Source organism: Takifugu rubripes, chromosome 1 (assembly GCF_901000725.2).
Source record: "Takifugu rubripes chromosome 1, fTakRub1.2, whole genome shotgun sequence".
NCBI lineage: Eukaryota > Metazoa > Chordata > Actinopteri > Tetraodontiformes > Tetraodontidae > Takifugu > Takifugu rubripes.
The window spans coordinates 4,706,350-4,729,441 of record NC_042285.1 but is presented as its reverse complement, the minus strand read 5'-3'; the positions used below and the strand labels follow the sequence as shown (position 1 = coordinate 4,729,441).

At 48.7% G+C, this 23,092-nt stretch overlaps 1 protein-coding gene across 3 annotated transcripts in view; it reads right to left on the bottom strand.

Annotated features, from left to right (window-relative positions):
- LOC101063332 (zinc finger MIZ domain-containing protein 1) overlaps positions 1 to 23,092 on the bottom strand; it is an 80,826-nt gene that overhangs the window by 26,470 nt on the left and 31,264 nt on the right. For all 3 annotated transcript variants that reach the window (XM_003961169.3, XM_029836967.1, XM_029836973.1), the window contains one exon: positions 2,200 to 2,319. In XM_003961169.3, coding sequence (XP_003961218.2) covers positions 2,200 to 2,268 — 69 coding nt within the window. In that variant the 5' untranslated portion in view covers positions 2,269 to 2,319. The remainder of the gene's footprint in view (positions 1 to 2,199; positions 2,320 to 23,092) is intronic.

The window sequence follows — 23,092 nt, the reverse complement described above, 5'->3', positions numbered from 1 at the left end:
AAGGCGGCTTTGTCTCGCCGTACAGCAGAGGCGAGCGCTGTTTCCAGTTTACCCGGGAATATCGACGCTTTCGGTTTGAGGAAGAGCTCCTGCGGCGAGAGGAGACATCATAGTTTTTTTTCCCGCCAAATCCCTTTACTTATCGCTGAGTGGAGAGTCTGACAGCGAACTGACTTCCCCCACTGAGAGAGGGGAAAAAATATCATCTCCGAAATAGATACCAGCAGTATCACGGAGCCCATCTTCCCCAAAGTGTTCACAGAGGAGCAATTCCCGGACGCGGGAGGAAAACAAACTGCCACTGAGATGCACTGCGTTTGGGGTGGAATCAGATAACTGCGCTTATGTATCATTCTTTAAACGCGGCTTCTGTTTGGAGGTTAAACAAGTAAATATACTTATTTTCTCGCGCTGCTGTTTAAAAGCTATAGATAAGTTCCCTTGAGGCTTCACACAAAGGAGAGAAAAGGCTGCTTGTGTTTTCCGAGCCCACTTCATTGGGTCCGGCTTGATAAATGGTATTTAAATCAGAAATCAATCACACGTCCTTTTTATTTTTGTTATTTTTTTTACCTCCTGTCATATTAGTTAAAGCAGAGTTACAATCAGACATCTGGGGTGAAGAATAAACACATTTCCACAGATGATAAGTTGCCTAAATTATTGTTTATAAATGACATTATTGCCGCTTCCCAACAAGACAGTAATTTAAAAATGACCACTCTAATGATTTCTGATTTAACTTTGAACCCACGATTCAATCAGGCTGACAGATTCCAATTTCCTCTACTTTATCATTGCGCTCGGCAGTAATTTATCATTTGAGGAACAAAATCGATTTGTCCCCGTGTCGGCCGCGCCGGCTGGGAGCGTTCAGACAGACATGTCACATCTTCCAGAAGACAACAGACACAATGGAGGAGCCTTCATTTATATTCCCTGCAATCGAGATGCCAGATTTGAACATGTGCGCGCTTTCAATTAAGGCAAACTGCTGGATTGGTTTACAATATTTCCTTAATTATTTTAATGGTTTGGTTATTGGACAATGGGGAACGGGGGAGAAGATAGTGAGTTAATTGTTCTGATCTCCCCTGATGATCATCTTTGTGTGCGGGGAAGAGAATGGACGAGCGGCTGAATGGTCTCGCTGCTGGTCTAATTGGCAGGACATAAATGGTATTTATTATGCGGGCCTTCCAAACCGTGATTGTTCACAGCACAAAGCTGCCTCTATTAGCAGGGTGCTGTCTCTTACGGGTTTGGTCTGAAATGACCCAGTGCTTAACTGTTTATTAGTTGGACCGGAGGCCCCCTTGTATGCCGCGGATCTGTTTCATTGGCCTGTTTACACTCCGCCGCTTTGTTTAAATTTTTGCCTGGCGGGGTTAACACATTTAACCCTGTTACAGTTGAAGTGTTTACACTTTTGTTCAAGGCAGGCGCAAAATCACTTTTCCTGATCCGTGAGCTTCCTTTACAGAATTATTCATAAGCCATTAGCAATACAGTGCATTAATGGAGTCCAATTTCACCCCCCCCCCCTATAAGTGGAGAAGGGGCGGATATTGAATATTTAATGTCCTGCTGGGACGAAGGTAACCAGACTGAAGGCGGATCGTGTTTACGTCCCTCAAGCTTATTACTTAGGACATCAACGCTCTGGCTTCCCTCTGTTTTGCTAAGCGCCTCGCCCCTTTGGTTTTCAGGATCACACCGTCGATGGTGGAACACTTTGCCACGTGCACGCTTGTGCTTTGAAGCGTCGGTCGGCATTCTCTTCAGGAGGCGGGCCCACAAACAAAACGTCAATTGGGAAATCAAAGAGATCAAAGAGGTTATGCTAGTACATCTGTTTAAGAGCTGTCCCGCGGCAAAGAGAGGTGAGAGGCAAACAAAGGAGATCACCTGGGGTGAGCGGAGGTGACAGCACGGACAGACGGGTGATGATGGGGGAGAGAGGAGGGCCTCTGCTCTTTGACCTCAGTCAGTTACCTGAGAAACAGCCTCGATAATAAGACCCAACAGATAAGACTCTCCGCGGCTGTGGAAAGACGGATGTCTGGTGGCCATGATTGTGTGTCCAAGATCAATCCCCCCCCCTTAATCCCAGAGGAAACATCATTACGCGGCACTTTTTAACCTTTTTTCTAAGTCACGCGAGGATTTGTGGCATATTGTAGCACCACCGCGTCTCACCTGTTTGATACACTGCAGACGGTCATTGGTCTGCTGTATGTGTCTGTCCATCGAAGGAATCGAGTTCATGTTGATTGTCCCTCTTCTGCCTCTACCTGCCAGCCATTAACCTGGAGCAACCTGCAACAGAAACATAGGCACATATTTAAAGATCGCCTCTTCCTGGGGGAGCTGCCAATCCCACCACTGAGAGCGTTTGGCAGTTCAGCACGTCCGCTTGTGCTTGTGTCTGTGTGTGTGTGTGTGTGTGTGTGTGTGTGTGTGAGTGTGTGGCGCTTTGGGCTGAGGAAGGAGATATTGATTTGGCAGGTGACGAGCACCTCTGAGAGCCCAAAGGATGACATTCCGCTCAGCTCCTGTGACACCCATAACAAGCCCTGGCGGGATCCCTGAGACGCCGCCACGCACCTATAGACAGGACACGGCGGATGACTTGACGAGGTGCAGGTTAATGCACCACGGTGTGAAAACAGAACAGAGGCGGCGCAACACGCACGCGCGCCGTGGCGTCTCCCAGCACCACCTCAGAGCACTGCATCACAGAGGCCTCTGAGGCCATTTAGTTGGCACGTAGCGCTCTGTTTACGTTTCTCGGCCATTAGGTAACCTTTGGTTAACAATTATCTCTAACCTAACATGCTCAACATTATGTCACCTGAAAGAGCCCCCTGCATTAGCTCAGTCTTCCCGTTACTTGCTCCTGTTCCTGTGGTGCAGCAATTAGGCCCCTCCCACCTGCGTGCAATCTTTCCCCATTAACATAACTGGGTGAAACATTTTGGCGGGCAAAGTACGGCTGAGATGAGCGAAAGAGAGGACGAGAGAGAGAGACAGAGACGGAGGAGGCGGCGTGCTGCACCACACTGATAATGCTCACTTAGGGGTCTCTAGCTGGATTTAACGGTAGGGCCGGTAATCTACTCCACTAGACAGCTAAAGAGCTTTTATGCTACCTATTGGAGCTGCTCATGCCTGTACTTGAGAGGAGACAAGGGCACGCTAGTGCATTCCTCTCCATAAATTAAAAAGCTCCTACAGAAAAAGAGACACCCCAGGAGGGTTTTGTCTTTAACCTCACTCCATATTTGCAGATGGACAAACATTTGTTTGGGAAGCACCTGGAAAATTGACTCGCGCAGCCTCTGAGGCTCGCCGTCGTCAAGGGCTGACTGACAAAAACGGGCTTTAAATATAAATGTAGTAAAACCTCCTGACTCTGAGACAGAAATAGAAGCTGTTCTGAAATCATCACCCACTTAAGTGTGCACGTCCTTGCTCTCTTCCAGCTGAGGCTCCGTCCCTGAACCTCAGTGCCATGCAGCCACCAGCAGGTGTCTCCCTGGCCCTTCAAAGGCACAACGGAGGCTGAGCAGTGTTGCTTTAAGCCTTTACAAGCCCTACAAATCCTCAGCTGCTGCTTCCTAACAGGGCCCACTCAGCCTAACGTTGCCTGTCTGACCTTGTGGTTATTGATGAGCAGGTCGACCTGTTCTCGCTGTCTCTCTTCCCTCGCTGTCACTCTCTCCCTCGCTCTCCTTTCCTCTCCCCGTTTCTACCGCTCGATGTCATCTCCTGCCTCCAACGGTGACTTTGACTAATGGGACGTTAAAAAACAATAAACGCATCACAGTTGTGTTTTCAGCTAAACACATGTCGACCTTCTTGTTAAAAAAAAAAAGAGATGACATGTTGACTTCTGAAAGAAAATGAAACCTTAAATGAATATTGTCGCCCCGCCGATGATCAAAAGCAGATTAAGGGTCAAAAAAAGAGCGCACGACAAGTTGGAACACACCAATCCAACATTTTGCAACCTCTGGGCTGACGGTGTGTTCATGATTTTGCGGAAGAGAAACTTCAGATGATTTCAGCTTCGCATGTAAAGCGTTTAATACAACACATATTGATCACAAATCGAAACCCTATTATAAAAAATACACCAGCTGTCAGTAAAACACGCAGCATTGTAATCAATACAAACACAATGATATGAAATACACATTAAGAATGCAGGAAAATGCAATTATGAGCCGTATTTAAGTGTACTTCATGTTAGACCAGACCCACAGAGCCCCAACGCAGACGTTGGGGCTGAAATGGCATCCATTTGCGCATAAATTTGCTAATCAACCAAGCCGGCGTTACACAACAAGTTGAGAGAGGTGGATTCCTGCACAACAAAGGGGGTGGTGGTGGGGGGCAGAGGGGGGGCAGCGTTGCTTTGCTATTCAAGAGGGAGCTAAAATATATGTATTTGAGTGGGAGCTGTAATAAAACGAAACGGGTGAAGAGATGCAGGCGGGGGAACAAATATGAAAGGCAGTGGAGGATGGAGGCAAGGTGATGGAGCACCACCGGAGGATTGGATGAAATTATCTCTTTATAATCAGGGAGCTTCTGCATGGCTGCCTCCTCCATTGCCCAGTGACAGATGAGGCCTACCTCTTCAAATGGGCTTTTCACAGTGCGATCAGCCCACCTCCAGGGTAAAACAATGTTTTTGTTCCCTCCTGTGCCGACACTTTTAAAAGCTCCCTTTTCCACGCAGGCGCGCGCAGAGGCCAGGACACTCCGCGTTTGTAACTTACATAAGCGTAAAAGGCTGCGGATATAATTTAATAAGAAAAGTGTGCCGAGAGTGACAACTGGAAGACGGCGGCGCTAAGAGCATTATCACCAGTGAGCGCGAGGGGAACGTCGCAATCGCACCGTTTGTAATGGAATCATTATTCCAGACGCCCCTAAAACCCGACGCCGCATCTTCAAACGGGAGTTTGTTAATGTAACAGAGATGAGACGTGCGCCTCTCTGCAGGAGGAAAACGGTCGGAGCGGGAGAAGAGGAGACAATGATAAGCTTTATCCCGCCATCACAGCAGAACAAATGGATCACGAACCCTCGGCGCTTCACGCGCGCTCCGAGCTGTCAAGGTGCAGGAGAGCAGTAAACACGTTTAATTTATTCATATAAATGCCTGGCGAACAAACACGGCCTCCTCTGGGGTCCCGCGCGGCGATGCTAAAGCACTATTTCAAGTTCCAAATAAAGTGGGCCTCGTTTTCATGGTTGTGGCGACGGCGCAGGAAGTGAGCGAGCTCGATGGAGTTGCTGCTGAGCTCTGGAAACATCGCAACTCTATACAAATCTGACAGACAGAAATAAGCCTTCTTGATTAGATTGGATTAAGATGAAGATCCCAATGCTCTTTCCTGACTTGAACTCCACATTGAGACAAGCATGCGTGCACGAAACCTTTGCTGTTCGTAATTGAGGCGCCCAACAAGTACGGCCCGAGGCCCGGAGCTTTGATGCTGAATTAGCAAATAAAAAGAGGAATAGTGGAAATAAATTGGAGGATTTATTGTACATAAAGCGGCCGATCTTAGCGGCCTTTGGGCAAGGCAGGTGCACATCGGATGAGATGCCAGCTCATTGTAGCTCCGATGTTTGATTCATTTAATCAAACATCATATTGTTTAACCGCATTAGTGATATTTTGGGATCGAGCGCATGATGGAATTTGGGAAAAGTCAAGGTAAAACCTACGGCATATTCAATTTCTGTATCCAAAAGTATGATGATGTAATTGTGGTGCTTTGATGACATTCTGGGATGGTGTCAAAGAGAAGGCAGACATCAAAGGTACATAAAAGGCAGCACCCTTTTAATCATCAACATCATGGACAAGCTGCTGTCACCAGTCAAGTTCAATCTAGTCCGGAGACATTGTTGCCCTCAGCAGCTTCCATCAAGCAGTGAAATGAGAGACCAACAGAACGTTGAAATGATTTTTTTGTTGTGGCAAAAGCAATAAATGATCATAATAGAGCCGCACAGAGAAAGAATATAGATTCTCCCGCCTGGAAGACATGACGGACATGGACAAGGATTGTCCCCGTCAGTTGGGGGGAGGATGAGCAAAAGTGAAAAGGAAGACAGAAGAAACGAGGATGTTCCTCAACACAAGCCGGATCTGTCCAACAGGGACCCGACTCAGAGACCAAACAGATTATATCATACAGGGCTGATACGATTTCAATGTCCTCTTCTTGCTTTATCTCAACTTGTGTGACCTTATCCGTGTTGGGTCCACACCTGTGGACGCCTGTGAAAGTGTGTGGACATGAGTGGGACGCAAGGCTCCGCCCACCTCTGCGGAGCTGAGGCAGCACCTTCACGAGAACAGTGCACAGTTTAAATAAACACTTCCTGTTTCTAATTATTGCACACAAGGACCATGCTGTGCTGGCCACACACACACACACACACACAGGCACACACACACACACACACACACACACACACACACACACACACACACACACACACACACAGTCTCACCTTTCCAGCACCATGATACCATAACACCTTCAGTCTGCTAATGTGCTTTACAACAACACTACAGGCAGGGTGTCACACCTCTGCAGAGCCGTGTAAAATGACCAACACACACACACACACACAGACACACACGCACATGCACACAAGCACACCCAACGCTAATCGAAAGCTCTAAGCAGTGCTGACACGATTAAAACGGAACAAAGTGGCCCAAGCAGAAAGATCAGCAAGACGCTCGCACCTCATGGGAGCGCGCTGGGACGCCGCGTTCAAGGTGATGACACCCGCGCTTGTCGTCTACTGTGGGTGAATTAAGCAATAAATGTCTAATCTGCCCCATCATTGACAAGGGCTCGGCTGTTTGCAGCACTTGCTTGGGGGGGCGATAAAGGCGAGGGGGGGAGCAGGAAGAGCGGAAGCATCTTCTCACCTCCGTGATTATAATGAGCACTGATTCAGAGATAAGGCTTGTTTCCAGCCGGCGTGAAAAGTTCTCTAATTATCCCAATGCTGAGAGGAGCCCCTACTTCTTGTGCAGCAGTGGGGGGGGGGTTCTTTAGGAGAGGGGCTCCAGGTGTCTGCCTGGTAAGTGGCCAGTCCGGCAGCATGGACAAAGCTGCGTTTGTTTGATGGAGGGAAAAAGCCGAGCGGATGGAAATGTGTACGAATGCGCGTCGCTCCCATTGTTGCTTTGCAGAATGTGCCGTAATCCTCAGTGGGCTCCATCCAGAGCTGGCACGGAGGATAATGTGAGCCGCCTCCCGCCTGTCCCCACCCCCCACCCCCTCCGTCGCCTTCCTTCTCCATCGCCCCGATCCTCTGCTGCACACACGTATGGACGCTCAGCCACTCGACCGCACGCACGCACGTACGCTGGCTCCTTAACAGGCTTGGGAATGGCTTTCTTTTATTTAATGCGGTTTGGTCGGCAGCTCCGTCAGTAAACGTGAACGAGGGTGGGCTTGCACTCACACGAGCACACGTGCGCACACACACGCGCGTGTGCGCTCACATTCAATCCTCAGATCCCTGCTGCGTTGGTTGCTGTTCAGTGGTCTCTCCCTCTTGCCCTCTGTCTTTCTCCATCTCCCATTCTTTTCCTCTCTCCCTCCCTCTCTATCAGCTTGACCCGCACTGGCTCCTGCCCCTCCCAATACCCCTCTCCCCTCACCTCCCTGCCCTCACACTGTTTTTTTTTTCTCCTACGACAGCTCACATAAGCGAGCCTCCTGGATTCCTGTGGGAGCCCCTCGTTCAGTATACAGGGAGTGCTCAGCCATCAGGCACATCTGCAGCATGATTAGAAAAGCAAAAGGAGCACCGCAATGGTGGGGAAATGGGGTGCCTGAAGCCCCCCAACCATATGCACTTGAAAATGCAACATCTCCAGCATCAGCAGCCCAGGAAGAAAACAGAGGGTTTGGGATCAGAGACGGGCCTAAGCAATATCTCCTCTCTAACCAAGTGTAACGTTTCACCGAATCTCAGAGGCCTGGGACTGAAAAAAAGAAGTGTGTGTGTGTGTGTGTGTGCGGGGGGGGGACAAAAGCAGATGGGGGCCAGGCTCTCTTCACAAACAAGTCCACCCCTCCCCACCCTCCAACTCGCTTAGCTACCAGGCAGTGCTGCCCATAATCTGGGAGAAAGGGACAGGCTCTCTGGGGCCCAAAACAATGATCAGTTAGAGAAAAATACAAACGGTTTTCCTGTTTAACCACAGATTTGGTAGTCGCGATCCAAGAAACGCCCCAAAAACAGAATATACAGAATGTTGTAGTGAGACCTGAACGCTATGCGTGTATCAGAGGCACAATAACTGATTAAGAGAGTGCAGTCAGACGGTTCATTCAGTGGATTTATGCGGGAGTCCAGCTGCTTCTGTGCACGGCCCTGCCGCAGCTCCCTCCAACAAGAGGAGCATTGTCACACTCCTTCTACTCGGCCTCCCCCAAAAGCTACACTTTTTAATTCCTTCCACCCTTGTGTGTGCATTAGTTCCCTGGTGTGTGTGTGTGTGTGTGTGGGGGGGGGGTGCTCCTGTCTGGAGGTGCTGGAGGCGGCACAGACGAGCCACACGAGCGTGGACGCAGCCGCCGCGATCTATCATCCGCGCCGTCTGCTGTCAGTCTCCCCTTTGTGCTCCGCAATCCTCCAGGAACTTTGGAGGCATGTGACGATGACAACGATGATGTAATCAGAGAGCCGTGCGGGTACCCGTTAACTGCTGCACTATGGGATGAACCTTAGTACCAAGATCCCCCCCCCAAATGCACCACACAGGTCTCCTGCTTTATTGTGTATCGGCTCATGTGTCCCTCCTGTGAGTGTCTGTTCATTTCCCGCATACCACACTTAATCCGGCCAGCTAAAACTTTGGAACAGCGGGAGCCCCAGACGCAGCCGCTGCTCAAGAGGAGCCATTACGAGGTCTGGGAGAGGGAGACTGATAGTGCTGGTGGGGGGGGGGAGTGACAGGCGAGCTGCAAGGAACATGGGAAGGAATTCAAAGAAGTCTGCGAGGGGAACACGTGTGTGTTCATGTCTGCGTGTGACGGTGATAAGTTAGAGGCTTTTTGTGTGCGCCCGCTGACTTGCGTGTGTGTTTGGATGGAGTTATTGGTGGGGGCGGGGGGCGGGGATGGAGCATCTCCTCGTCTCCATTGTGCTGGTGACCTCTCGCCTTTGATGACTGGGAGCGAAGGGGAGGAGGGTGATGCAGAGCGAGGGGGAGGGAGGGGTTTTAAATAGTGCATGAGCTCAACCTGTGCGGGCACTGATGGACAGCAGCAACATGAGCACTCTCTGTTTCACTGGAGAAGCCCGAGAAGTCACGCCATCCCAGTGACAGCGGGAAGCACTGCCTCGCTAACGTCTCCATTTCAATACTCCGTGAGACCAGGTTCTGGATCTCAGCTCCAACTACTGTCACCATCTTTAAAAAAAAAAGCAATATTAGACCAAGAAAACCCGCAAAAAAAGTGGGATTTGATCTAGCAAACAAACACCAATTGGTTGTGAACTGTGCTAGCTGCGGCTAACGATGGCGTCGCGGTTCGTGTTTCCGTATGCTAGTATTTAACTGTATGTGCTGGCTAACATTCGCCACAACCTACAGTGTCATTTTCAGCTCTCGGCTTTTACTGATGCAATTAATCTTTTATTAAGGCAACTGTGATCGCACGCTCGCGCCTCTCTCACGCACGCCTCGCACCTCTGTGATGATCTTGGAACTGGCATAACTCATAAAAGGTATGTGCTGTACATATATATATTTGTATTTTGATAACAAGGGACTGTTTGATAACCTCGCACTGCAGGCCGATCCCGTGTTAACAGCTTCCTTGTATCTGCAGCCATCGCTCCCTCCAGGGAGAAGTTTCTCATTCCGCAAATGTGCTCAATTAAAAAGAGGAGAGTGCTTAGAGAGGGCGAGCGAGGGGCCATTCCCTGCACCTGTTTGATCTGGATTTCCTAACTGACAACACATTACCAGACAGGCAGACTCTTGATCCTCCAATAGGTGGCCCCTCCCCTTTCCCCAAAACCCACACAAACCACACGTCCACGACCACGCCGAGAGCGTCTGTATGCAAAATATGCAGTCTGCTGCGTGTGACAGCATTGGGGGGGGGGGGGGGGGGGTGGGGTGATATCGAGGTTAGGTAACACGGGTCGCTGTAAATTTGTGTCACAAATCTTCTCGACAAGGCAAACACACACACACACACAGAAATGTTTGTAGCTCTGGGACTACATACTGCATTTCCCAACCCCGATCTCTACCCTCACCATCACAACTAAATATCTCACCCCAACCTTTGGCTATTCCAAACTTAAAATAAAGTCTTGTTGAAATCAGGAGGACCACTCTCGCTCGGTCCACCCGTCCGCCATGCGCTGCTCTAATTTGGTGGGCAATTGGTTGCTTTTGGGAAGCCTCAAATTTCATGCGGCGAGTCTGCGGAAGGGAAGACGCGATCATCCTGGAGGGGGGAAACGGTCCCACGATCCGAGGGTGAAGGCATCCACTCGACGTCCTCTCCCTCGTGGACGCATCGCGGTTCGTTGTCTCACCGTTGTCTCCGAATGTGCCAACGCAGGTCACGTGTTAGCGGCGCGATAAGACTCCACATTTTATATAATCGCACAGCGCGCTAAAAATAGAACCAGATAAATATTAAATGCTAGAGTTACACAATCAGCAGCATATGCGTTCAGGCGCTTTTGCACACGACACATGACAATCACAGCCTCTAATCAGAGATTGCACCAATATTTTAAACCTTTAAGAGCTGTGGCGTGATCTGTGGATCAGTGGTTTGTATGATAATCCCATATTTTTAGTTTATGTGTGCAATTTAGCTGCAAGCCGGCTCCAGTTGCAAGCGCGCAACAGACTCCCCATCATCCATCAGGGAGGTTGACAGGTGAACATAAACAACGCTGCCTGCGGAAGCATTTCTAGAAGTGTAGGAGACACACACCCGAGCACGCCGGCAGATGGACGAGGGGCTGGGAACGCGCGAGAGGCAGCGGATCAGGGAAAAGGAGGAAATGAATGCTGCGAGAGGCGGAAAAAGACATTCCGTATCCTCCTGCTGAACTGTGAGCAGCTCCGGGCAGACTGGATCATGCATCTCTGCAGTGGTCTGCTGGGGGATGCTGCAGAGGTGTGCATCACCTCCTGCTAGCAAAAACACACTTACAAGCTATTATAACGCACAAACCAGATGGACTCTTGTTTTTTCTTTCCCCCCCCTAACTGTACATATTTATCTGTCAGGAGAGCGCTGATAGCCACAGCAACGCAGGTGATCCACGAGCAGCACAAGCAACCGCGGGACAAAGAGGGCACAAACGCCGGGGCGTAAGCTAAAAGCGCTGAACATACAAGTGGCTAATCCATTAGAAAGCACAGATAGGCAGTCACTTAATTAAAATGATTAATTAAGGACAATAAAATACTGCTTCTTTCAACACTGATTTCTATAATTACAAATGACTCCCTCTGCTGAGGCATCCATATGTGTGAGTGTGCGTGAGGGTGTTTGCATGCACGCGCATCCCGAGCAGAAGGAGGGGGGGGGGGGGGGGGGTCACTTTCTGAGGCTCATTCAGCGTTAGGATCCTCAGCTAATGAGATTAGTCAATAATGGATTGAAAGCAAGTAGGCGCCCCCCTCCCCGACACAAAGGCTGGAAAGGCAGGGCTGTCAGCGACACATCCAGCGCCGGTCGATATGGACATAAACACAAACACATACGTGCACACAGACTCTGACACTTAGACGCACATCCAAACAATGGGGGCCACCTTTTTAACATACAAATTGTGTTATAATATTGAGCGGCGGCTGTTTGAGACGCGGCTACGTGCCTTGGAGGCCGCGGCCAATTCCCGGAGATTTAAATTCAAATTGGGGAGCCTATCTAGTCGTCATCTGTAGAGGAAGAAAATGGATATTGTAGATATCATTCCGGGGGCCTTCCAATGCCCTAGATCTCTTTCATCGCACGACTGAATGCTTCACAGGGAACACGGAAAAGAATCAGGAAGATATGAAATGGGCGGGAAGGCCAACCTCGACAAAATCAGTCCACAGATGTGCGCAATGTTAGCAACCGCTAGCAACTAAGATGCTGCTGCTTGTGCAGAGGGCCTTGTGATTCTGACACAAAAGAAGGAGCTTGGAAGCACCAGCGTGTGCTGGAACTGTGTTTCCCGCTCATGTGCTTGCGTGTGATCAGAAATCTCCCGTTCCGTTCATTGGAAATTACGCACGTTATCCATCATTCCCTGTTTTTTTGCGTTGAAGCCTTTTTTCCCCAGCCGAGAAAAATCATTAAAACACATCCGACTGTCATAATACTGATGACAAAGTACTGAATTGGCAAAAAAATGCTTATTAGGTCCTGATTCCACTCACACAATTAACTTAACGAGCAGCGGAAAATCTGATTTGCACGGTATACAATATTTCCTGGGTTTTCCTGGGGGGGTCACCGATCGATTCCAGTCACATCCCATCAGATCGGAATTGTACAGATGAAGATCTGGATTAGAAACTGTGCCGATATCACCGGGAATACCCTGAACACCAACGTCTGCCTTCAGCTGCTGACGCTGCCTCACCATTTATGAGTGTATTGAGGCCCAGTCATCCAGCCCCCCTGCTTGGGGTCAGGGGTCAGAGGTCACCCCCCCCCTCTCTTCCCCTGTAATTTGTTATGGCCCATCCCCATTTAAACACAGGTTCCATCGGCAGGTGAACCAATGATTATGGGACGTGATTCAGCCAGGCCGTCCCACACCATCACTTTCTCTATTATTAGTCTCCCCGTACAGAGGCACCTCGTCCCCCCACCTCCAGCGCATCTTTGCTCCTGCTTAACTTCCACAAACTGACGGCTTTACTCGCCGCGTGTGATTCTGAGTGGAATTTGAAAGGTAACTTAACCCAGATTTGGACGTAAGAGCGATCTAAGCACCGTGCCCGGTGTTGCTTCCCCGTTTGTGTATCAAAAGCAGAAACCTGGAGCTTCCTCCTGCTTAGTATTCAGCTTAAATTCTCCTGGGTGGACGCCGTGCTGTGGAGACATCTGCATTTTGATTGGCGCGGGGCTGAAAGTCTCCACGCGGCCTTTATAAAGCAGATGCGGAGCAAAACAGCACAAAATAGCCGCCTAAAATCGAGATTTCTGAGGTAATTTTGTCAGCAGCGCTGGGATAATTTAGTGAGATGATTCTTGTTTCATTAGCCGGCGCTGATGCGAGGGTGCGGCGCCAGAGCGACCATTTGCTGCGTCGGGAGCGAGTCGGCGGGCGCGAAAACACCAGCCGGGTTTAACCCTCTCTGTACCATCTCACCATTAGCAGCCACTTTGTTCCTGTTGCCCCTCTGGCCTCAAACCAGGCTTCAGCCTCCGATGGCTGTCACCATGGCAACTGTCTTCATTCAACATTTGCAAATAAGGAAGAAAATGTGTTTCCCATTTAGAAGGGTTTTTTTTTAACAGGGAGAAGTTAGGCAGAGTCCATCCTGGCGTTTAACGACAGAACCTCTGGCGGGAGTCAATCAAACGTTTGCTGATCACTGAACTCAACCCAAAAACTTGCTTTTCTTCCGTTCGATAGAGAGCGAGAGATCCTGGACGTGCGCGGAGACCCTCAGGCCCAAGGATTTAACACGTGACAACACAACAAGACAACAAGAAAAGCAAAGCCAAAATGGGGCAATATTAATGGCACCGAAATGGTCTGTCAGTCACAGGGACCCGTTCAACTGCGTCCTGACCGGAGCGGCCACATTAATGCTTTTTGCATTATATGACAATAACCACTGTGTTTTTACGTAAAACGAAGCTATTCGTGTAAATATCGCCGCGGGTCGGCCTCCATCGGTACATTACTTCTTAATGGTCAAGCATCCTTATTAAGTAGGACGACAAAAATTCCAATTTCAGCGCCAATTTATTGATCCACCAATATTTGTAGATGCTTTTTAAACACATCTCTAGTTCTCTTGTTGAAAATAAAGCAGAAGTCCTGCTAATTATCTTTAATAACCATCTAGCCTACAATCTCTGGATACACCTTTAATTGTGGCTGATGTTGCCCTGATATCCATTTCAGCCCGTTTCATCAGCCAACTGCTGTTTTCTTCATCATCATCATCATCATCTTCATCATTATCTCAGGTGACTCAATGGAATTGGGGGACCAATAAAAAAACAACTCTTCTTCTGTGCAAACCCTCGTAGCTTTGATAACGATAACAACGGCTTGTTATTGAGTATCCCCTCAGATTTATTCCAGCCAAATTTACCAATTCAAGCTCCTCAATTTCCCAATCCACTTACCTGCTTTTGAAGGAAACCAGCTTTAGATTTTGCGTTCGAGTGTCCTCAGCGACACACTTAGGGTTTTTTCCTTGTGGGTTTCCTGTGTTAACTTAAAATCATGTCAGGATCACTGACTGGCGTAGCTGCTCCGGCCGGAGGACCCTCAACCAGCATAAACTGGGACAACGCAGGACCGATACAAGAAGTTGAGCTCGGCTGCTGGTGTGTGCAAGGGGGCCACGGCGCTCCGTGACTGACGTACAGGAGATGGAACACAGTTTGACTGCTGGGTGCGCCTGCAATCGCCCGCTTTCTGTGACGCAGTGGCTGCACGCTATCTCTGGCGCGCAAGGCCCGCGCCGCTGATAAGCAGGTCCGTACCAGTCATATCTCCAGATTCAGGGAGAGGCGCTTCTTGAATAAATAAACCACATCTAAACAAGTGTCTGTGATTCACGGGGCTCAGATTTGTGAAGTTCAGACGGAAGCTGAGTGACAGGCGTAGGCCCCGCCCACTAACAGTAACAATGCCTCGACTTTAGGAAATAAATGCTACTCTGGCAATTAGAACACGCTGATTGGATGGAATATTCCATCGAGACCAGAGGCGGTAAAGGTCGCTCTACGCCTCCTAGTCGAACAGCGGCGTGCAGCCTTTTCATGGGTCGGCTTCAGTACAGAACATGTATTTTTAATGAGGCGAGCCCAGATAGAGAGGAAGATCGCTTTGCTCGTATCAGAGATGAGGCATTACAACTCATCTGGGTATTTGAGGAATCTTTCATGAGGATCTTTGCGAGTAATTTGTGGTCCCAAGACATTAAAAACAATCTCTTAATAAAAAAAAAAACGTCATCTGTCCTCATTGTGGACGCAGGATTAATGCTTCAGCTCCCTGCAGGGATTTTTATGTTACTGTCCACAGCTTTGTATTAAAATCAACTCACCCTCGCCTTTCTCGGAGGGGTCACAGAGGCGTACGAACACTGTTAAAGGAGGGACGGAGGCGGCGAGAGACCACCAGGAGAGGCAGGCCGGCAGCATGCACGCTGAGCCCAGCGCTTCCTTTGTGCGAGACACGTGTCAGGATCAGATGAGCGAGGGCACCTTTGTGGACGGACGTCTTTGTTCACACCTCGCTCGTCTGTCGCTCTTTACCCGGACAGCGCGGCGGAACAGTGTGTTCTACCCGTCCTCAGCAGTTTGGATCTCAGCATCCGACGTGTGGGTTTTTTTTTTTTTGGCTATTGCACAACTGTAACGCACCAAACCCTGTCTGACAAGGTCAAATAAAGCAAATGCGCTTTTTAAAAATCCAGGTGGTCTGAAAAGGGGATCTTAAATGGCAGTAAGGTGGCCGCCCAATGGCTTGGGGATTTATTAGATGTAATAAGACGCAAAGCAATAAAGTTTTGCGTCGATCAAAAGAAAGACTTTAATGCGAGGGAATATTGCGCAATCTCATGAGAACTGGGACAAAACCTATAAACCTATACTGTACATTAACCTGTAATATTGGTTGCTAAATTCGAAGCGGGAGCGAAGCAACCGCTTTTTCAGAGTCCTCTCCTCTTGCTTAGCCTGTGGTCTTTAGCTCGGAAGTCAGGGAGATGAACTGGCCTCTGCACGGGCGACTCAGCGCAGGTTCACGCGCATCAGGGCGGCTCATTACGGCAGCTGACACAGGCCTTTTCTTAATGACTTCTTCAGATAGTTCAGCTACTGCTGGTGCCGCATGTGTCTGTGTTTGTGTGTGTGTGTGTGCACAAGAGCTGGCTCTCATTTCTTCTTGTAACACCCAAATGAGTTTATTGTTTCATTCTTATCCAGCCTCCAGAAGGTATTACCATATAAACACCTGCGTTATCAAAGCACCCCAAACAATTTCCTGGATAATTTAACAAAGATGCGATTGCTGATTCGCTATGACATGTTTTGTGTGTGTGTGTGTGTCAGCACACGCTACACGCAGTCTCTGCGATATCTATTTTCTCTGTGTGAGCATTTTTGAAGGTTTTTTTTTCGCGTCAGAGGGCAGTTAGGAGGTGCAATTCATAAGATGTGCGTCTGGGTGTGTGTAGATCTTAAACCTGATGGAGCCTTGCCTCAAAGGACCACTTTAGCGTTTGGGGGAGATGTCAGAGTTACCTCAAATTGAGGCTGTTTTGGTGAAGAGGGCGAAAACCCAATGCTCTTCATTACCATCATGCTTCACGCAATCTGGCCGGGGTGAGGCGAAAAAAAGGGAACGCTTGCATAACGTAGGAGCCTGATGTTACCCTGTAGATCTGGAACTCTCGACTCTTAAAGTCCCCCCCCCCCCCTTTCTGGTCTTCCCTTTGACTCCCTCTCTTTCCCGCCCTCCTCCTCAGTCACAGGGGCTGGATTGTTCTGCCGAGGCTTGGCAGAGGCCGCGGATGGGAAAAGTGCAGGGGAGGCAGCTAACGCTTCCTGCCTCCCTGAATCAGAGAGTTAACCTTCACCGAGGGCACAATGGCTTCTCGTTAGCGAGGCAGCTCCACACGCAGGCGGCCTGTCACCGGCCAGGTTCCTGTTCGCTGACCCCTTTTTTGTCTCAGGCTTCAACCAAGGCTGCAGCTCAGATTCAAGCCCTCTGCAGGACGGGTACTATTAGGCACAGTCGTTTGAAATAAAGCTTTCATCTGTATTTCCATATTTTACATCCAGAAGCCGAATAACTCCAGACAGAAGTGGCGCTCTACCTCTGGCTATTGAAATTGGAAGAGTCACACGCATTTAAAGAGAAAACAGACTGGAAAGTGCCAACTTTAGCTGAGAGTTATCGACATGGAAAGATGTAAAACCTGCTGTTCCTGTATGCTAGTTTTAAAAAAACACCTATTTTCGACGGCTGTTTTAAATAGAGTTAAATATTCATAGCTTGTAAATGAATATTGCTGGTTTCTGCAAAATCTTGAGCTTCTACTGGAGACACTTTAAAAACAGAGCTAATTTGTGGCCCTTCTCAATGTTGGCTAGCCGTTTTGGGTCTGGATAAAAAGAATCAATAAGTCCTGGTAGAACAATAAGAGCCAGACATCCTAAAACAAGCCACAGGCGGAACACACGCCCTCTGAGACATGAACCAGCGTGACATACTGTCACACAAAACATCAGAGTGCAACCACTGTGAAAACAAGCATGACATCACACCCACCACTACAAAGAGGTGGATTCACGCTCGCGACCATCGTGAAGATAACGAGAGTGTGGAGCAGACCGGAAGGGGCGACAAAGAACGAGGCCGCGGTCGCCGGGAATGAGTCACTGAAGTCGGCGGAAAGGATGAAAACACAGTGGAAGTAAATGGCTTCTCTCTTGTTTTCCTCTCATTTTCAAAGGGTGGTGGTGGTGGTGGGGGGGGGGGGGGGGCGGTAAGGCAGAACATAGCTGGCCTAAGAGAAAATAAAGCATTGATTTTGCACACTGCCCTCTCTACTGCAGAGGACTCCGATCAATAGGCTCAAGTAATACTCTACACAAGTTTAATGTTCCAGCTGTACAGAGGCAGACAAGTGCTTTGTCTGGAAATTATTCTTATTTTTATTGCACCCGCACTGGAGAGGGAAAAAAGCTAACCATAAGTAACCAAAGTCGTTGAGAGACGCAGCGGCACAGAGCCCGGATGAGGGAAGCTCCGAGGTCATCGGAGGGATCGCCGGAGTCGACGCAGGAAGGTAAACACGCGTCCGCCGTGTAGGCCCAGGAAGAACAGAAAGTGAAGGAGCGAAATGGAAGGTGGCTCCGTCTGGAGGGAGGGGTCATGTTGTGGATCCCCAGGCTACAAGGGGGGTGACCTCCAGTTGAGGTTGTGACCTTTGACGCGTTGCAGCCGCCAAAGCGAGAAGAAGAGACGCGAAAGCACGAAGGAGTTAAGATCAGCACCAGATTCTTCTGCGTCTGAAGGCTGTGCTGGTTGATGCGGATGTGCAAAGAGTGAAAGCGAATGAAGCTGTGAAAGAAAGGGGAAAAAAGGTTCTTTCTCTGCTTTACCCTGCAAAACTTTAATTTCCTGACTGCTCACTTTTCCTTTTTCGGTGCCCCCAAAGTCAGCGAGAAAAAAACCCCCAACAAAACTCCTGCGTCACCTGTGAAACATTAAAAAGCGTCCACCCAGAGATCTGAACACTCATTAAGCCCTTTAAAGAGGAGACTTCTCTGAGCTTCCCCCTCCCCTCGCTCTCAGATGTTTCCCTCCGTGTCTACCAAATGGTATATCAAGTTCAGGAAATTAGCCAGTTCCTGTTGGGGGAAGAGAAAGAGAGTTGAGAAAGGCCAGCATCGATGCAGCACGGCTTTTATTACGCTGGAGGAGACCAAATCGACCAGTTCGTCTACGCTTGTATGCAAACCCATGAGGGTATTTAATTAAATTCCCTGTGAAAAGACAGCATAACACTCGCCGGAATGTCCTCTGGAATATAAAATATGCAGACTTTGACAGCGCGGTAAATTGCATCTCAGGCTCAAACACCTTAGCTAACACCCAGATTCCTTCTGGTTAGTTCCGTGCAAATAATATGGCCATTAGGTCATTTAATATCCTCTGGATAAATTGCTGTGGACCCCTGAGACATGACTGCTGTCCACACATCAGGAACCAATCAAAGGTCCCTCCTGGTCATGGCAAAGATTTGGCCAGCCATGAAGCGGCAACATTTCCCCCGGGAAATTGAGAAAGGCCAAATAATCAAAGACACTCCGCCACTTCCTGCCCTTTATCTCTTCCCAGCATCTCAACAGGTTCCTCACCGCACCGTGCTGAGATTAGGACAGTTTTCCTCACATTAACTAAATTAAACACGAGTGGGAGGACGGAGCGAGTCGATCCGGGGAGCAGACAGATGAGTGACGGCACCACCATCGGCCCCACAAGTGCCCCCCCCCCCCATCCCCCCCATCGTCAGGCACAACCCAGACGCGTACACATAGTTTGAAACCCTAATCCAATTGACCCAAGACAACTGGCCCCGCAGCATCTGCTGCAAAACTCTCAATGAATGACCAACCACCATGCTGACACATTTTTAAAACGCTAGAAAAGAGATCAGCTAAAATGAGAAAATGCGGAGCAATTTTGTTTCCTTCAGACGAACAACAACAACAAAATAAAATAAACCCTTTCAAGAGTCAGAAGTCAAGTCGCTGTGTGTGGGAAAACCTGGCAACGAGGCCCCGGGGTGGCGTGAATCTGCTCAGCGTCTACTGGGGCTGGACTGACCAGCAGGCGTTGAGGCCCTTGCGTGTTGCAACCGAAATTAGGTTAGAAGAAGTCGTTTGTCTTTTGTGGAGGCAAGGGGGGTGATTTGGGGAAGGGGGGGGGGGGGCTAAAGAGGCCAGATTGAGCAGGAAGGTTTGTGAAGGGGAAGGAGTTCATGCAGACTAACATCTGTGATATTTCTTCACTTCGTACTTGCTCTCCCATCCCCCCTCTGACTCTGATGTGCCAAATGCTAAGGTGGGGCTACCAAAAACAACGAGGAGTCATTTTAGCTTAGCGCACGTTGTGGTGCGCGCTGCACGAGCTGCCGGACAATATTTACATTTTAATAACAATTTCACATGATTATTATTTTGTTGCGTCACTTTCCACTTTCCAGTTTCTTCACTGTTTTTACATGCTTAATCATCACGTTATTCACTGAGGTATCACTCACAACCCGTCGCAACATTAAAAAGTTGCTAAAAAATCAAGGTCACCCTGAGTTTTAGCCCATAACCTTATTTATAGGTTATAACATTGTGCAATCAATTGCTTGTAAAATGTTTAATTTAAACTACATAAAGATTTTTTTTCCACTCATATCATATGTGTCATATATCAGAAATGTTTACTTCAAAATAACATTCTAAAATGTGCTAGTTTAAATTAGTTATAAGCGTATAATCATAAATATATACAAGGTACTTAACCTGCCTGATCTACCCATTAATTAGCATGCAGAAGGCTGCAACTACTATATGTTCTGTAGTCATGCTGTTGCTGTCATTATTGACATTATTATTATCAACAATAGCTGAGGAAGAAGGTTATCTAGCATAGCATGCTAACAGCTTAACCCTGTATTGCTTCCTCCCACATTCATCGCAACCACAGGCTGGCTCAGCTTGTTTGGACAGATATTTGCAGCTTGTTGCTGCACTTTACTGCAGATAGAATGACTGCTTGCTATTTTGTGTGCATTTTTTTTCCACCAAAAAACTGCACGCAGCTCACACTATCCTGATTCACGTTCCCATACTAACCTTTAAATATAAAATTCACAGACTTCTGAAGGTCCGTCTGGAACCAATTGACTCAACTTCAAGGTTCCGATGTGGCAAAGTCTGAAACGTGCGTCAAGGTTAATTGCTTTCACTGCAGGTTTTTAAAGACAGGATTTACAAAGAAGCAACTGTGTGAACTGTTTTGCTTTTTAATAAAAAAAAAGAAGGAAAAATCACAATATGCAAATCCGAAACCTCCAAATGAAGCCGTGTTTATCGAAATGTGCTTTTACGATCTGAAAAATACCTTGATTTTTTTTGTGTTTGCGACTGGCATTGATTCTGAAAACAGGCAAATATTCATGTTTGTTATCATCAAAAGGTTTGTTGTAGGTGTTTCCCTCACTTAATAAAATTGATATGCGAGTTAGTTAGTCAACAAATCCTGATTGCTGGAGCGCACCACCCCTCCCCCACCCGGACATGGACAGCAGGACAGTCGTTGCTGCCTCTGCCACCTCGTTCCAGCTCCTGGAAACTTTGTCTGCTGGCTCACATGATGCCTCCTGTCTCCAACCAACCTCTCCACCCTCCCCCCCCCCCCCCCCCCTCTGCCCCACACTCCCAATGATGGGGACACATTTAAAGTGCAGGTCCTTCCATTTTCTGGACCCCCCCATCCCCCCAACACACAAACACAAACTTCTATCTTTGAAAGGACTCTCACTGACATAACACATTCCCCAGCTTCTAACCCCAACCCTAAATGCCCTCACTTTGTTGGTGAAACACACGTTCTGGTAACTATACACACACTCACACACAACCCACCACTCTTCTTTGTAAGCCGAAGCCAAATGAAGGGAGAGAGAGGGAGAGAGAGATATTAGGTGTTTATTTTTCTGAGGAATAGATTGTTTGGTAAGGACCCCTCTGGGGCATTTGATCTGAAACGCTGTTATGATGATTGCGATTAGAATTAATTACCCGACGAGCCACAGGAAATGAAAGAGGTACTCGATGCGGTTCCTTGAGGAAAGACCAAACGCAGACGAGTTCCTCGAATGCAACACGACGAGTCAAGCCTCCAAACTGGAGAAGGACTGGGTGTAAAGGTGCAACCAGGGAGGTGCACCAGGCATGAACGGAGCCCCCGTTTGCAGACTCAAAACTGTCACGCGATGGAGAAACAAATCCAATTGATGTTTGAACTGATAGAGAACAATCAGCGCTCTGCCCTCCGAAGGACATAAACGCTGTTAGATTTTGTTAATCTGTCAGGGTTCACTGAGCGTCAGGCTTCTGTTTCCAATCTGGAGGTGTTTTCTGTTTGTTATGTAACCAATATAAATCAAAAGCTACATTTTCTGGATCTGGGTCGGTTTCAACGGGAAGCAGAGGTAATTGGTTCCGTTTCATTTCTTCTTCACTTGCTCTTCATCACTCCTGGCGAGGCCCCAAACACGGCTGACCCCCTCCAACAGCTCGTGGCTCCTCCTCCTCCTCCTCTTTCTCCTCCTCCCCAGATATCAGTGATCCCTATCTAATACAAAGGGCCCAGCCTTTGCATGGCTACCACGATGACCCGTGTTCACGAGGAGGTGAGGGCTGATCATTTTGTTCCGATGTAGTGAGCCGTGACAGCCAGCAGTGCGGGAAAAAAGGGGGGAGGGTGGGTGACGGGAGCAGAGGAAGGCCACAGAGGGACCCACCAGGAGCGGCGGAGGGCTGAGCCAGACTGAGGGGACCAGCCTTTCCTGCTGCTTCCTTCCCGTGCTTTTGGCCAGCTGAGCAATCAGGTCACCTCTCTTTCCCGTGTCGCTTCTGGTCAATTGTTCTCCTCCCTCTGCCGGTCGCTCCCTCCTCTCCTCCCAGTGCCACCGCCTGCAGCTGTTGCAGCTGATGCCGGGTTTTTTTTTTTTTTCCTCCTTTTTTCTTGATGGGATTTTGCCTGTTTTGCCGCTTGCCGGTTCGTGCCTCTCAAAGCAAACGCTGACGGGACGAGCGCTCATTTAAAATGCGGCGGTTTAAGGGAATGCGCGAAAACTTGCGCGCGTCCATAACTGGGATGGTCCATCCCACAATGCTTTGCTTTTTGGCCATCCTTGACCTTCATTTGCTCTCCGTCAGAACCAACTAAACATCACTGAAAGCAGCAACAACACAGGAGCGAACCCGAGAATGCTGCCACGTGCTCTCCGTTTGTGCTGTCGCGCCCTCGGCGTTGGGACTTGACCCACGCTCAGCAGAGAGAAGAGAACAGGAAGTACGCAAATATGTTAGTTTGGTCTCCAACAGCCGCCTCTGAAAGGCTACAACCGGCTCTCTGAGCTAACTATCAGCCCAGAAGGCGAGCGGAGACAAACCTTAACTGCAATTTACTCACAAAAACAGCATCCATGCCTCGTTCCAAGGGCGTTGCTTGATAATAAATAAGTAAATAACCAAAAATATCCACAGCTAATACCGCGCTTTGAGCCTCA